Below are 15,292 nucleotides of genomic sequence, written 5' to 3'. Positions count from 1 at the left end.
ATTAAAATGATTTAAAAACATACATTAGTGTTTTGCAAGCTGCCCTCCACCAGAACTGAAAATCTGTAGTTGATGATGTAAAGCAAAAATTGAAATTGTGTAACAGCATGACATTTGAGTTGGTATTCTGTATCTACCTCACAGCCTTGAGATATTACATTTGTATGCAATCTTGATATTTAGAAATAAAATGTGGGCAGTTTGTCTTTTTGTCCAGACTATTTCTTTGGTTTCAAAACTGGCTGAGAACTATTGTAAAAGCTATTGAAGCAGGTCATGGATATAGGTAATAGTGCTTTGAGACACACAGGAGCTGGTTCCTGGGCTAAAACTAAGGATCCTGGTGCTCGCATGCTGCTCTTAGTTCTTTGAGTTTTTACTTCTTAAAGACTTTCACTACTGGCCAAATTACCAGCTCCAGCCTTTTAGTCTGAAAGTTGATTTCATGCCAAATTATTGCATTGTTAAGTCTTCTAATATTTTCAAAACTCCCGAATTTCACATCTGCAGACTGTGTAACATGACAGTTGTAAATTTTGTAGAACAGTCATTAAAGATCATTGAGGCAGAGTCGAACTCCACAGCACCCTGAAGTGTCCCTCATGTCCTTGAAAGCTTTGACGTTTGAGCAGTAACCAGCCTTGGAAAAACGGGAATGGTTTTTCTAGGATTGGGGTTAACTTATGATTTTTGTGAAAACAACTTTGTGCATGTAAATGCAAAATTAACTACTAGTCTTGAGGTTAAAGCATGGAAGGATGAGTGAGTTCATTAATTAGGGCTTTGCTCTTTGATTGGATGGTGACTTGGAGAGGACCAGAAGGGGTTGGGTTGGTTGGGTTTTTTATTGTTACCCAGGTTGCCTTCTGGAGCCAAAAGCTGCAAGATGAGCAGAACCCACGTGGATATCCAGAGAATCCTGTTGGGTGGGATGGGGCTTAGCAGCCCTTACACCTCTGCTGTGAGAGGCTGCAAAAGGAGATGTGAAATTTTCAGGTCAATAATAACTCACAGTTTAGACAGGCAGAGAAGTTGCAGGGCAAAGCTGTCTATTTGTGTGATATTATAAATGGCTTCCAGCATAGTTCAGGTGACATGTATTCCTCAAAAAGGCAGTGGGATAAACCTTTCCAGTAAAAGAACAAGAGTTGCTGAATGCTGTTTGTGTCCCAGGCAAGCATTAACACCCAGTTGGGTACACCACAGAGCCCAGGTGTCTGAAGGGCTTGGGAATAGCTGTGCCTGGTTGATTGTGATGTTTGATTTGGACCAACTTATGATACTGTAATTGATTATGGTTTTTAAATAAGTACTTTAGGCATGCAGTGTTAAAATGTGTAACTCACAGACCTAAAAATCTAAAGGCTTTTCATTGTTTGGGATTCTACCATTATCTTTCTCAGGGGAAGCAGAGCAGGTTGCTTGACATGTGTTTTAGGATCTTTTTTTTTTCTTCTTTTTTTTGTTTTGTTTCTTTGTACCAAAGCTAAAATGGAAAGAGAGAGAGAGCCAGGTTGGCATGGATACATGACATGATATTAAACATGGCATTCTGGTTTTGTATCTTTAAATCAGGAATTATTTACATAATGTACAGTGATCACAAAACCTTCTCTTTAGCAAAGTTTTAGGCTACATTCTTCATCAGGAGAGCACTTTACAGAAATGTATGGGGTGTTTTGGTAGCCCTTCTTGAAATGGCAGCAGTTTGTTTTTTCTTGAAACAAAGAAAATAATTAAGATACTACTACTGTTGAAATTTCATAAACACATTTTTTTAGTTTTATTGAATAGGCTGATTCTTGCTTAGTGACATTGGACTACCTCACTAAACATAGACAGTCTTATCTGCAAGATTCTACATGCTCAAAACAGTCTTTGAGTGATGAAATGCTCGGGGAACAGCTTGTAATATTCACAACTTTTTAATAAGTAATTTCTTTTGGAGATTTTGAGGATGTGGCAAACAGGTCCTTATATAGTATTGCCAAGGCTGAGCTGCAGAGCTTGATAAAGTCACTTTCACTTGTGTTAACTGAGGAGCCTCCTACCTTGCAAGATTATGGAGCTGTTTCAGCCTGATAATGTTTTAAGCTTAACCACCATGTGCTACAGAAAATAAACTTAAGTTACCACAATGCAGCTTCTCCTGTATTTTTTTTCTTCCTCATTTAATTTCCTTGCTAAATTAAAATGGGGAGGGTGGGTAGCATTGGTGCTTGGAAGCTGCACAAAGCCTAAAATTGGTGCTAAGTATTCAGTGACTTCTAATGTAAAAATTCTAGAAGTTCAGAATTCCTTTTGTTCCAAACAAAGCAGCTTTGTTCCTACTATACAGAAACAAAATAAGTGAAACTAGTCAAACTTTCATTGTCCAAACTGACAGACAAACAATTGCTGTTGTTTTACTGAGCTTTTTTGCTAGGTTGTGAGTAACCATGAATTTTTAAGACTTAAAATTGGGATTATCAGGAGAGAGGTGCACCCGGGGGGATTTCTTACATGAAAGCAGCCCCACTAGAAAGCAGTGCTTCTAAACTGGAGATGCTTACTCTGAAATTGTAGGAATTGCTTTGCTAGTTTCTATCACCAGTCATCTACTGAAAACTTTGAAATAAGCAACTAAAGCATTACTGCTATGAATTAGGTTTTTTTCTGACCTCTGAAACTTTTAAGATATCTGAGCCATTGTGTTTTTAAAGGTTAAAAATGTAGAGTTCAGTGTCATTGTGGATAGGCAAAACTGGACTTGAAACATACGCGATGAGTTGTGACACCATGGTAGGGTGGCTGGGGAAGATGTGTTTTTTGTGGTGTTGGTGTGGGTTTTTCTTCTAGCCTTGGTTTTGCTTTGAGTCTCAACTTCATAGAAAGGCCTTTTCTTGTGTCATGAGAGCAGACTAGAAGTTCTTGAGTAACTTTTTTTTTTCTCTTAAGTAAAAAGCCCCAAGCTTCTGCCTTTGTGTCTCTATTCAGTACAGTCACTTAACTCTCAGCCAAGTTCTAGTCATATCTTCTTTTAGCGGTGGGGTGATGGTAACTCCATACAGACTAAAGAATGACGTAACTGATGCTTTTTTTCATTGTACATTTAGACATTTTATAGTTTTTGTCCTTTGAGCAAAGGTGTTGCCCTGTGTGGAGGGATGCTCATGCCTCTTTTCCAAATGGATACTGTGAAGTTTTGTGATTTCATAGGGTTTTGGGGCTGCTGTTTTGACTGGGTGACCTGTGTTAATTCCCCTTCTGTAGAGAAATTCATCTTCAATAGCTGCTCTCAAGTTCTGAACACCAAAAGTACCGATAAGCAAAAATCTCATCTGCAGACTTAAACCTTCCCCCCGCTCACCTGTTTCTAATTAGTAAACAATGCTGCAAGCTTCTAAGCTTAGCTGTGATGGTCACTGTTAAGGTTTTAGTCTGATGAAAATTAAGGATTTATCCTACTTAATATATATATAAAATCCACTTTTTTTTTGAGACAGGAAGCGCAATCTTTTTCTGGAATGAAAGGTGAAACTAAAAGTCAGTTCTTACCATTTTTGTTGACCCCTTCAGGGTTCTAGGAGACAGACTAGTGGGTGGTAACATCCTTTAATGATGCTGCCATGTTAATTATATTTGCTAGATGTCTTAATATTTCTTAGTATCTTCTGTACCTCATAGCAACAAACCAGGCCATTCTGCCAATCTATTTGGTCGCCTCAAATCCCTTTAAAAAAGACGAGTCTGGTTCTGACAAGCAGGTGGTGTTTGATGGGGCTGTGTGTGGTCAGTAGCAGTCCCACCAATTGTTTGTTGTTTTAGTATTGTTTGGGGCATCTTTAAGTCTTTGATGCTTAAAAGTGTATCTTCCCCTTGTCCCAGTACCTTGCATTCACCACTTGTGGTGCCACCATCTCAGTATGAATCCATGACAAAAAATAGCAGGTTTCTCCCTGCTCTTGCACAGACTAAAATTAGGAAGAGTAAGAACTAAGTGCCTGAGGCTTAGCTTATTACAAGAATTACCTGTTCTGCTAAATGTGCTGAGGAATACGTGTGACCAGCCAGCTGGATGTGGCTTAGCTGTGTATGTAGAAGGGATAAGCAAGGGAATGCTGTTTTGCAGTCTTGTGCATGAACATCTAAAATGCCAGCACTTACCTGCTTTAGGGTAGGTGTATGGCTTCATTGGGTTTCGATGTTTTGTTACCAGTGGGTGTTAAGGGGTGTGGAGGGTAAGTGAAATTAAGATCTGCTTGAGGTGTATTTTAGACTGTATAAGCAACAGCTCAAGTTCAGTGAAATAATTTAGTTTTTATCTTAATGCTAGGGCAGATGGGTTTCCTTCTTAAGCAAGTGAAACATGTTATCTTCTCTCTTCATCTTTAAATATGGAGTATTTGGCTTTTTAATAAGTTTTTATGCTGTCTAGAATAGCTTTTTGAAATTAGTTTTCCTTGTCCTACGCATAAAGGAGTCCGTGACCTGATGTTAGTGTCCTATTTAATAAGCAGTTACATACTGTAATAGTGGCACGTTTGTTCTCTCCACTATGCAAAACAAAATTTCTCCAGTGAATGAATGTAACCTAATGTAAGGGCAAGCAAGAAATAAAAGCTTTTCTTACAAGCTCTTTATCACTAACTTGTTACAAGATAAAGTAAATGAGTTTTAATTGTGCTTCCCTTGTGCAGTTGCTTCACCGACAAAGATGGATCATTAGCATAACATGGTCTCACCATTTCTGCTCTTGGTATTTCTTATAATGTTTGAAAATGTAGTGCCTCAAAGACTAGAAAAGGTGTCTTAAGTTTATGGGTATGATAGCATTTTGTGTAGTCAACTATTTAATTCTCTCCGCTTTTAAATGCGGTGGGTATGTTGAAAAGCCTACAAATAAACAAAAGAACCAGAGCAAATAGAGAAAGTGAAACTCTGTGTACAAGAGACTGCACTGTGAGTGCCCTTAAATCCAGGAAAGGGAGTTTTGTGTGGGCAAAAAATAAATCAGAATTAAATGTACTTGTATTTACAGTTCAATTTCTTTTTTTTTTTTTTTTTTTTTTTTTTAGAGATGGTGGAGCCAGGACAAGATCTGTTGCTTGCTGCTTTGAGTGAGAGTGGAATCAGTCCAAATGACCTCTTTGATATTGACTCTCCAGACGTGGTTCTTGCAAATCCAGCACCAACTCCAGCTGTTCAGCAGGTTAAAACAAGAACATAGGGGTTTGTTAGAGAGAGCTTGGGTTTGCTGTGATGGTGAGGTTAAAGGGGGTGATGTCCATAGCAAATGGTTGAAGCATGTGGAGTTTTCATAACTTTCTTGCTTCATAGTACTGAGATTGGAAAATGACTTGCTAAGTAATTTTTAACTTGTACACAAAAAAAGCAATCTGAAACACTTGAGGTCAGTACAAACAGAAATATGCTTAATTCTGGACATAACATGGGGACATAATGCCGTGGTATCCATGGAGAACTCTCATGTCATTGGGGTCTAGCTGCTCTACAATAAAATGCATTAGAAGTGTAATAAAATACCGTGTTTAAGCTCCATGATGGCCTTCAGTCTGCCAGATTGTAGCCATTTCAGGCACAGACTGGGAACAAAAGCCTTAAGGTTTTATTCCTGCTGACTTGTTTGCTTTCTTCGCTCTGCAGTCAGTACCACTTAGTGCGTTAGAACTGGGCCTGGAGACTGAGGCTGCAGCTGCTGTGAAACAAGAACCAGAGACTGTATCTACTCCAGCCTTATTAAATGTTCGGGTAAGAGCTGGTGCTCCAGGATTTAGATGGGGAGGGGGCTTAACCTGGGCTGGGCACCAGGTGCCCACTAAGCTGCTTTATCACTCCCCCACCTCAGTTGCACAAAGGCTAAAAAACGATGGTGAAAGGCTCATGGGTTGAGATAAGGACAAGGGAGATCAGTAATTTGTCATGGGCAAACCAGACTCAACTTGAGGAAATTAATTCATTGCCAGTTAACAATGGAGTAGGAAAATGAGAAATAAGAACAAATCTAAAAATACCTTCTCCCCACTCCTTCTTTTGTCCTGGGCTCAACTTCACTCCTGCCATCCATGGGCTGTGGGGGAGTCCCTGCTCCAGCACCTGGAGCACCTCCTCCCCTTCCTTCACTGACCTTGCTGTCTTCAGAGTTTTCTCACATATTCTCACCTCTCCCTCCCAGCTGCTGATTGTGCAACAGTTTTTGCCTCTGCACTGCCAGTGTCCCTGACTGGCTGGGCCTTGGCCAGCAGTGGGTCTGTCTTGCAGCGGGTTGGACTGGCTTTATCAGATATGGGGGAAACTGTAGTGGTCGTATCTTGTACCTGGGCGATGAAATTTTTGTTTTATTTTTTTATTTCCTTTTCCTTACCTTAAAATAAAATCTAAAAATAACCTCCCGAAATATGTACAATGTATTTTTGTTCAGACTGTTGCAGCACAAGATAATTAACTCTGGCATCTTCAGTGTGTTATTTGAAGACATTTCTTATTGCGTATCTTCTAAAAACTGATGTATCCTGTGCACTAAGTGAAAGGCTAATAAAGTTTGCTCTTTCTTTTTGACCGTTTTCTGAAAACTTACCTGCTTCTTTGTTGCCAGCAACCACCATCCACCACAACCTTTGTGCTGAATCAAATAAATCAGCTACCAACTTTGGGGACGACAATAGTGGTGACAAAAACGACGCCTGTCACGACCTCGAGGCAGACGATCACTGTAGCAAAGATCATCCAGACCAGCACAACCACTCGGCCCTCGGTGGCAGCACCAGCAGTTCGCAATGCCTTGACCACTGCACCTTCCAAGGACCAGATTCAGCTGAAAGATCTGCTAAAGAACAATAGTCTTAATGAACTCATGAAATTGAAGCCACCTCCTAATATTGCCCAACCAGTAGCAACAGCAGCAAGTGAGTTTTCTCCTTTCTTTGTAATTACAGTATTTTAGACAAATAGTGGAATAACGAAGATCTTAGCACATCATGGATTTTCATTGATTAGTACAATATCATGGTAAAATGAAGTCGTTCAGGAAACCTGATAAATTTCATTCTGTGGTAGTGTTAGAATTTAGGGTGTAGTAGTACAAAAAACCAGACTTACAAAGAAATTAAACTCTTGATTTACTGCATGGAATGAGGAAAACGACAGATTGCAGCTGGAAAATTGATAAAATTAATTTGTGAATGTTACGGAAGTCTATTAGCTATGTTATTGGAGTCTCCATCAGTTCCTGTTCTACTCTGTACTTGGAACTACAACAGACTAGTACTTCTTTTTATTTAGCATCTTCGAAACTAGATTTGTAGCTCATGATAAAGTGTTTCTGTGAAGTGTCTCCTCCAAAAGAAAAATCTGTCCCTTTATTTCATTGGAGGCATCAGATCTATTGTTTAAAAACTTAAGTCCTAAAAACTTGCTGTTTATTTTCATGTTACTTCTGAAAAGTTGCATTAACTTAAATGCCACAAGTACTTTTTTCCCGCACTCCCAATCTTTGTTGTGTGATTCCTTCCGTAATATTTCCTTATGTGTTATTTTTAACCTGTGGTCAACTTAATACAAGGGAAAAGCTGTATGTGTGTGAAACTTTAACTCTTTCGAGTTGTTCTGATTTTAGCATGAGCTTAAGATCAGATTAGTTCAGTTTGAAAATATCTCTCTATTCCTGCTTTTTTTCTGAAAGGTACGCAGGTGTTTTCTGAATTTCTGTTATTGTCATTGTCTCTGAAACAGGCTTTGCTGATTTTAGAGGTGTGGTTGGCATAACCTATTTTTCTGTATGCAGAGGGAGTGCAGTATAGGAGCTGTCTGTTGGAACTGAAACAAAAAGCAGAATGTCCCTCCTCATGTCGTTGCTTCTCCTAGGGAGTGGTTGCCAAAACCCAAGTTAGGACATGAACTGAAGTTGGGGCAGGGAATAAAGGAAGTGAGGAAGAGGAGGGGAGAAAGTGAACAGGGATAAATCAGTCCTATTAAATCAAGTGAAAACTCAGAGAAGCACAGAATAGGTGATACCAACACACAATAACTGGTAGAGTGGCCCAGCTGCAGAAAACAGTTGAATCTGTAGCTGCTGTATAAAGTGAAAAGGAGACCTGCAACTTCTAGAACTGCATTCCTAATCTTATTTGTGTTCCTGTGTCTCTGGATCTTTCCTCATGTTTATTAAAAAAATGGCAAATACTTGTAGCAGAGAGAAGGTCTTGAAAGGAAAATGGTCTTTTCATATAATTCAGGCAGCAGGAGTTCTAGATGGAAAAATATTAAGAAGTTAAATTATGCAATGTCTTTGAGGAAAACATTTATTTGTGCAACTGTCCTAATTGTTTTTAGGGGCAATTATGCTAAGTTTATTACATACATTGACATGATGGAAGCTTGACAGCTGCTTTCAATGTTTTGCATCCATCCTTATGCAAATTATTGTAGTTCTGTACTGAGCCCTATTCCTAGTTGCTTGCCAATGTGACTGAGGACAGGAAGGTTAATAAATGGTCTTCTTAAAGGATCCTGTTACAAACTTCAAACAACTGAGTCCGAAGTGTTGACCTTTTGTTTTACAGAACTAATGGTAGTTTCTCCTAAGGTGGTGAGTGCCACCACACCAGGTAAGTTCATTTCTGTTGAAATGTTGGCCTTTCTGGTTAGTTGTTCATGGACACAGTGGCATTGCATGGGAAGTTCCTTCAGTCAAAGGAGTAACAGGATTTAACTCCTTGCTCAGACTCGTTAATTTGGGCAGGAGTATTGATTGATTGTGTTCTTGAAGCATCAGTGTGCTACTGGATTCTTTAAACTTCTCTTCCAGCTCATTAATAGAGCAGCATGTTAATCTGAGTTGATGTTTGGAGGGAATTCCTGTAAACCACAGCTTTTCTTTTGCAGCTGACCTAAGCAATGGTGCAGTGAAGAAGGAGGCTTCCACAAAAGAGGTAGCAAGAATATGGATAAATGACATTAAAATGAGAAGTTTTTCACCTACTGTGGTAAGTGGCACAAATGATTCATTTGCCAAACAAATGTGTTGCTGGCCATAAACAGTTGTGACCAGTTTCAGGAGTTACTCATACTTGTCTTGTGTGTGGTGGAACTGTCAAGTGCATCTGTTTGTTCAAAAGGTCAGTTGCTCCACTAGATGAAAGTTGGTTAGATGAGTGAAGTTAACAGCTGTGTAGAGCAGACTTGGATAGTAAATGACAATTACAAGAAATTACTGTCCTTAGCAGAACCTGGTGTGGGCCAGGGAGGGTGTGGCTCTGAGATAAGCATAGCATTTCCTCTGGGTTAAGACATTTTCTTTTAAAATAACTAGTGATGAGGAAACTAAAAGACTTCCCTCTAGCATGGCTGTCCTTCTGGGCAGTTGAATTGAAGATGTAAATTGAGTATCATTCAATTTCCTAAATGTAATAAAATTACATTCTGATGCTGTAAACACTTGAGTTTTGCATCTTCACTGCTAGCTAGACTCAGGCTGAGGTTTGGGAAGAACTGTGCTCCTCAGTGACTGGCATACCAAAAGGGTTTTTCAGATCACTTTTATATTAGACATTAGTAGTTGTGGAAGATGTTTGATTTTTCATCTATGAAGTGCTTTACAAATATATAAATATTTACGTTGATCAGGGTCACAGTAAATGGGTAACTGTCAGGTTTCAGAGGATACTGGGTGGAACTGACTATTTAACTATAAAGTTGTGAAATGATGTCACAAAAGTGAAACTGCGGGAGACTTCAGAGGAGTACTTGAACATGGGGGCTGTTGTGTTTTCAAGGCAATTTTTTTAAAGTCATAGTCTGGTTTTAATATGCTGTAGGAAGAGGTTTGTTTTCAATTCTGCTTATGTGGGTTTGGAGTATTTGATCTGCTTGCAAAGGAGAGGAAGTTTCCCGACTTTGTGTCTTTAGAGGGTTGTTTAGAGTGTGAGAAATCTACACTTGTCTGTAGTTTCCCCAGTGATTCGCTGTTTTGTTCCCTACATGTGTTAAAACATTGAAGTGCAAGTTTGTCCTCATTTCCTTTCTCATGTTAATTTCCACGAGATGGAATATTAGCAATGTGCTGTTTGACTAACACAGGTATTTCTTTCTCTGTTCTAGAAAGTGCCAGCAGTAAAAGAAGAGGAGGAACCCGAGGAAGAAGATGAAGAAGAAATGGGCCATGCAGAGACCTACGCTGAATATATGCCAATAAAATGTATGACCTGATCTTTTGTTACATCAAAAGGCTGAATGCTTTGAGAGTTAGTTTATTTACTCTTTTGTAATTACTAACACAGAAAATAGATAACTGTCTGAAGTTAACAGGGCCTGAATGTGTTGTGTGTTTTCCTAGGAAATTTATCTTCTGTAGCACTTAGATTTGGACAATAAGTGGATTTTTAAATAGAAGAGGAATTCTTCAGTGTATCTTTGAGCAGTACTTGTTTCACAGATATGAATGATGAACCAAGATCAGGCTCTTTTTTTTTTGCCTCTGTTAAGATGCCTCGTGCCTCAGCAGAGGAAATTTCGTAAAGGAATTAAGTGCTCACTGCTACACTTAGGAATCTAGTTTGAGTCTTTTGGTGTGAAATCACCCTAAGCACATTCTTCCTGCATTGTTCCTGGCTGACTACTTAGAAATGGCTCTTAGTTGGTTTTTGAGTGAATCTTTTACTACTGTTAATTGCCATCTCCTCTTTTTTTCTCTTTTCTTTTTTGTACCCATTTACAACAAGCTGTTACCTTGTTTCCTAAATACAGTGACTTGCTGTAAAAGCAAGGCAAAAATTTGCAGGGAGTTTGTAGCTAAATGATTAATTTTTATTGTTACTGATGAGATCTGTCAGCAATTAAACCATGTCTGTTCTAAATCCTTTCTCTTCTCATTCTGCTTAAAAATGGCACTATATAAATAGTGCGAAGAATGCTGCTTTTGATTCTGGCATCCTGAGGCTGCTTCTGGCCTTTTGGGCAGACAAGGTTCAGACTGGTTTTTTCTCAAACGAGTCAAGTACACAGATACTTCAATTTTCTGTTAAGTGAGTTTTATCTCTCTTCATAAAAAGAGAGGGAAGGTGGCGAGAAGAGAAAGTTAAGATTGCAGTTATAAATTCAGATTAATGTGTTCCTTCATATGCAGTGCAGTTTAACACTTGACAGATTGTTGCAATGAAACATACTTGTTGAGTTCAGCCTTTGCAATCGCAATTGTAATTTGTTTGGGTAAATATAATAACTCGTGCTGCAGCAACAGAACTTTGTATTATATTTTCATCTTCTGCCTTCCTTCCCCTTCTTTCTCAACCAGTAAAAATTGGTCTACGTCATCCTGACCCAGTAGTGGAAACCAGCTCGTTATCCAGTGTGACTCCTCCTGATGTGTGGTACCAGACATCAATATCAGAAGAAACGATTGACAGTGGCTGGTTGTCAGCTTTGCAACTCGAAGCAATCACTTACGCAGCCCAGGTATGCCAGACATCAGTGCAGCTTAAAAGCTAACAGAGAATTTAAGAAGAAAAACTGCTATCTGACAAGTGCAGCTATGTCAGTTTTACAGGGAGATAAAATAATAAGAGCTTAAAGGTTTGAGCTTCATTAGAAGATGGCAGGTGAGCTTTAGCTCAGATAAATGTGAGGTAATACACCTAGGAAAACTTCTTCTAAACCACTGCCATGATGCTGATCTCCAACTGTCTTAAAACTCAGAAAGAACATGTTAGTCATTTTTATTTCTCTGAAATAACTTAATGGCTGCAGTAGCAGCAGGCTGAGAAAGCCAGGCCTGTTCAACATCCTTGGGAAGGGTATATAGAACAGGACTGGATGTTATTTTGCTGCTGGATTAAACTTCAGTGTGCCCACCCCAGATGTGTGTGCAGCGCTCTGCATGCTGAGGAGGGAGGTAGTGGAGTTAGAGGACAACTAAAATGATCACAGGAGGGAAAAAATTGCCTCCTGAAAAGAGACTGACACAGCTGTGACACATGGGGCTGGAGAGGAGAGAAAGGAATGGGAATGAAATCAGGGTTAAGATAATCAAGAAGTGATAGCACACAAAACCAAGAGCAAAGCAGGACTTGGTGTCACTGACAGGAGATTGGTTTGAAATGGGTAGATTCAGAATACTGCATTCCACAGGCTGTGGATGTCTGGGTCTTGCTGCTACAAGAGGCTCTGCAGGTGGATATCAGTGGGTTAGGAAAAGACACAAAATATTGGACAGATACTTAGAGTAGTTCTGTGAGCTGAGGAGAGAATGGATCACATAATGCAGTTAGGGTGCTCTGCTGTCCCTAAATAAATCCCCTCTTCCTGCTTCCAGGAGTTTGCTTGGATCACTAGTCTCCTCCAATAGGATGTTTCTTATGTTTGCTCTTTTCTGACAATCCCCTGTGATGTGTTCCGGAGAATGGGTACAAGTTTTTTGTTCTTTCTCCTACAGCAACATGAAACATTCCTGCCCAATGGAGACAGAGCTGGATTCTTGATAGGTGATGGTGCTGGTGTAGGAAAAGGAAGGACCATAGCTGGAATAATCTATGAAAATTACTTGTTAGGCAGAAAAAGAGCAGTCTGGTAAGTGTGTCAGGATTTGTTAGAGCAGACACTCTAGTGACTCTATGACTTAAATTCAGGGTCATCTGTCTTCTGACAAATGCTCTAGCAACTGCCTTTTGAGCTTCTGCTGTAACTTACAGAATGTGCTTTGTTTTATATCTTCAGGTTTAGCGTTTCAAATGATCTGAAATACGATGCTGAAAGAGATTTGAGAGATATTGGAGCAAAAAACATATTGGTGCATTCATTAAACAAGGTGTGGAAACTTTTTACTATGTACAGTTGAGGCAGACCTTTAGGTACGCTTGTGTGACGAGTTGTGCATGTTGACTGTTTTAAGAGCAAGAATGTACTAATTTCAATAAATTTGCTGTCTAGGTCTTGTTTGACAGGCCTTAATCTTACAGAGAACCACACAGAGCTTCAAGTTAATCATGTAAATAGGCCCCTTGTAGGATTAAGTCTTAGCATGTGTGCTTTTTAAAAAAAAATTACACTTCAAGCCACTACTGACACTACTAGTAGAGTATTTTGTAGAAGTTGAAATATCCTTTACATCTTTAAAGCTTTGTAGCATTTGAAGTTTTTTCCTTTCTATCTCTCAGTGCATATTTTATATGTAATGCATTTTATGTGTAATACTTGAATAATAGACTTGCTCAGTGATTTATTAAAGCAGCAGTGGTGTGTGCAGTTATTTTTGGAGACACTGCCTCTGCTCTGGATTAGCTGCTTAAATTGTGAAGTGTGATTACTGGTTGAATTCACTTGACCTTAAAAGTTTGGTTTAAGTTGGTATTTTTGCTTTGTGAATTCTTAATTTCTAAAATAAAGCTTTAGACGTCATCATTTACAGTAGCAGTGGTAAATACACTTGAGGGATACATTGAAACTAAAATCTGCGTTGTATTTAAATGAAGGAAACCACGTAGCCAAAGAATGTGTCTGCTAAGCTTTTGAAGCCTCAGATTTAGTCTTGCTTAAGTAAATGTTTAAGTAAGGCCCTGTATAACCCCTTAACCACATTGCCATATGCCAGCTGTGCCCTGATCATGGTGTGGGGTTATGGGTGGCTCCAAGTGTTCACACTTTTAAGGTTAAGATCACCAGCATCCCTTAATCATCTGGTGGGTGGGACTGGGGAGGGGTCTCTCTTGAATAATTTCTGTAATTGCTCTTAATTGCAGTTCAAGTATGGGAAGATTTCTTCCAAACATAATGGAAGTGTGAAGAAAGGTGTCATCTTTGCTACCTATTCTTCTCTTATCGGGGAAAGTCAGTCTGGTGGTAAATACAAAACCAGATTAAAGCAGCTTCTTCACTGGTGTGGTGAAGACTTTGATGGAGTTGTATCCTTTTTCTGGAGTTCATTTGCTTATAATCAAATTGCTGTTTAACTTGTATCTTTAAAGATTTGTAGCTATTCCCTATTTGTAATGGCAATCAGTTGTGGGCATGCTCTGACATTGGACTTGCAGTTTTACAAACTTTGTGCCATATTACCATTAACTTGTTGCTACACAGCTCTGGCACAAGAGTGAAGCTTCTGGTTTTTTCTATATCAAACCCATAATATTAAACTATTATCCTTAAGAACTAATATCAGTTTACACTGATATTTTTACAGACTTATTTAAATATATATTTGGAATATCACCAGCATTTTCAAGAATTCAAGTGTTGGCAATTTTGCTCCTAAATACTTACTATTAAACTTTTTTCAAGGTTTTTAGTTAAAGTGACTAGTGTCTTCTTGAGTTTACAATTTGCACCTGCCACCTGTTGTAAGTAGTAGATTTTCTTGCCTTCTGTTCTAACTCCCCATTTTAAAAATAAGTGGGACAAAGTTTTTTCCTAAATTACGGTTCAGATAGTATTTGATGAGTGTCATAAAGCAAAGAATCTGTGTCCTGTTGGTTCATCAAAACCAACAAAAACAGGTCTGGCTGTATTGGAACTTCAAAATAAACTTCCAAAAGCCAGGGTTGTTTATGCCAGTGCCACAGGTATGTACTGCTGGGTTTGCATTAAATGTCTCTGCATGGTTTTGCTGGCACTGGTACAGACTTGTTTTCTTCTTCTAGGTGCATCAGAGCCAAGAAACATGGCATATATGAACCGTCTTGGAATATGGGGTGAAGGAACTCCATTTAGGGAATTCAGTGATTTTATTCAGGCTGTTGAAAGAAGGTAATATTTCAAACACCTACAGCAAGAATGCTCAGGGTTGTGGCTGACTGTGCTCCCCAGTTCCTTGTCTTCACTGTCTTGTCCTCTGCAAACATGTCCTGTCACGCTAAGAACTCTGCCTTCTAAATCTAGCAGAAATGTAATTTATCATAAGTGGTGAAAAATAAGGTGCTTCCCTTGTTCACAGAAAAATTTGAGGGCTTTAAAAGCTTTCTGGGAAAAGAGCCCTCTCAAAAATGTGGGTGTTAGGAAAGCAAAATACTTTGCTGCTCCCCATGAAAACAGCCTGTATTGTACTGAGTATGCTCAGTGTAGCCAATGGCTCACTATTTGTAGAAAGCCTCTGATGTTTATGCATTCATCTTCAGCAATTTAACAGGAGGAAATCTTGTGCTTACTGGCATAAGAACCTCAGTTCGGGGAAATTCTTTGTGCTGTTACAAGGTACTTTGTGTTTCAGAACATACTAATAATACTAAATGTAAGAGGTCAGTAGGAAACGCCGCTGCTGCGTTCTGTGGTGGGTGAGCATCTTGCTTTGCCTACTTAAAAACAATTT

The 15,292-nt window shown here is 39.1% G+C and overlaps 1 protein-coding gene across 2 annotated transcripts in view; it reads left to right on the top strand.

Annotated features, from left to right (window-relative positions):
* The window catches only part of SBNO1 (strawberry notch homolog 1), a 31,831-nt gene that overhangs the window by 1,411 nt on the left and 15,128 nt on the right, over nt 1–15,292 (top strand). For both annotated transcript variants that reach the window (XM_048322623.1, XM_048322624.1), the window contains exons 2-12: nt 5,058–5,191; nt 5,647–5,751; nt 6,596–6,905; nt 8,884–8,984; nt 10,099–10,195; nt 11,291–11,451; nt 12,428–12,561; nt 12,709–12,799; nt 13,731–13,892; nt 14,414–14,549; nt 14,628–14,733. In XM_048322623.1, coding sequence (XP_048178580.1) covers nt 5,060–5,191; nt 5,647–5,751; nt 6,596–6,905; nt 8,884–8,984; nt 10,099–10,195; nt 11,291–11,451; nt 12,428–12,561; nt 12,709–12,799; nt 13,731–13,892; nt 14,414–14,549; nt 14,628–14,733 — 1,535 coding nt within the window. In that variant the 5' untranslated portion in view covers nt 5,058–5,059. The remainder of the gene's footprint in view (nt 1–5,057; nt 5,192–5,646; nt 5,752–6,595; nt 6,906–8,883; nt 8,985–10,098; nt 10,196–11,290; nt 11,452–12,427; nt 12,562–12,708; nt 12,800–13,730; nt 13,893–14,413; nt 14,550–14,627; nt 14,734–15,292) is intronic.

The sequence above is a fragment of the Corvus hawaiiensis genome, chromosome 18, assembly GCF_020740725.1.
Source record: "Corvus hawaiiensis isolate bCorHaw1 chromosome 18, bCorHaw1.pri.cur, whole genome shotgun sequence".
NCBI lineage: Eukaryota > Metazoa > Chordata > Aves > Passeriformes > Corvidae > Corvus > Corvus hawaiiensis.
This window is presented reverse-complemented; position numbering and strand designations above follow the sequence as displayed.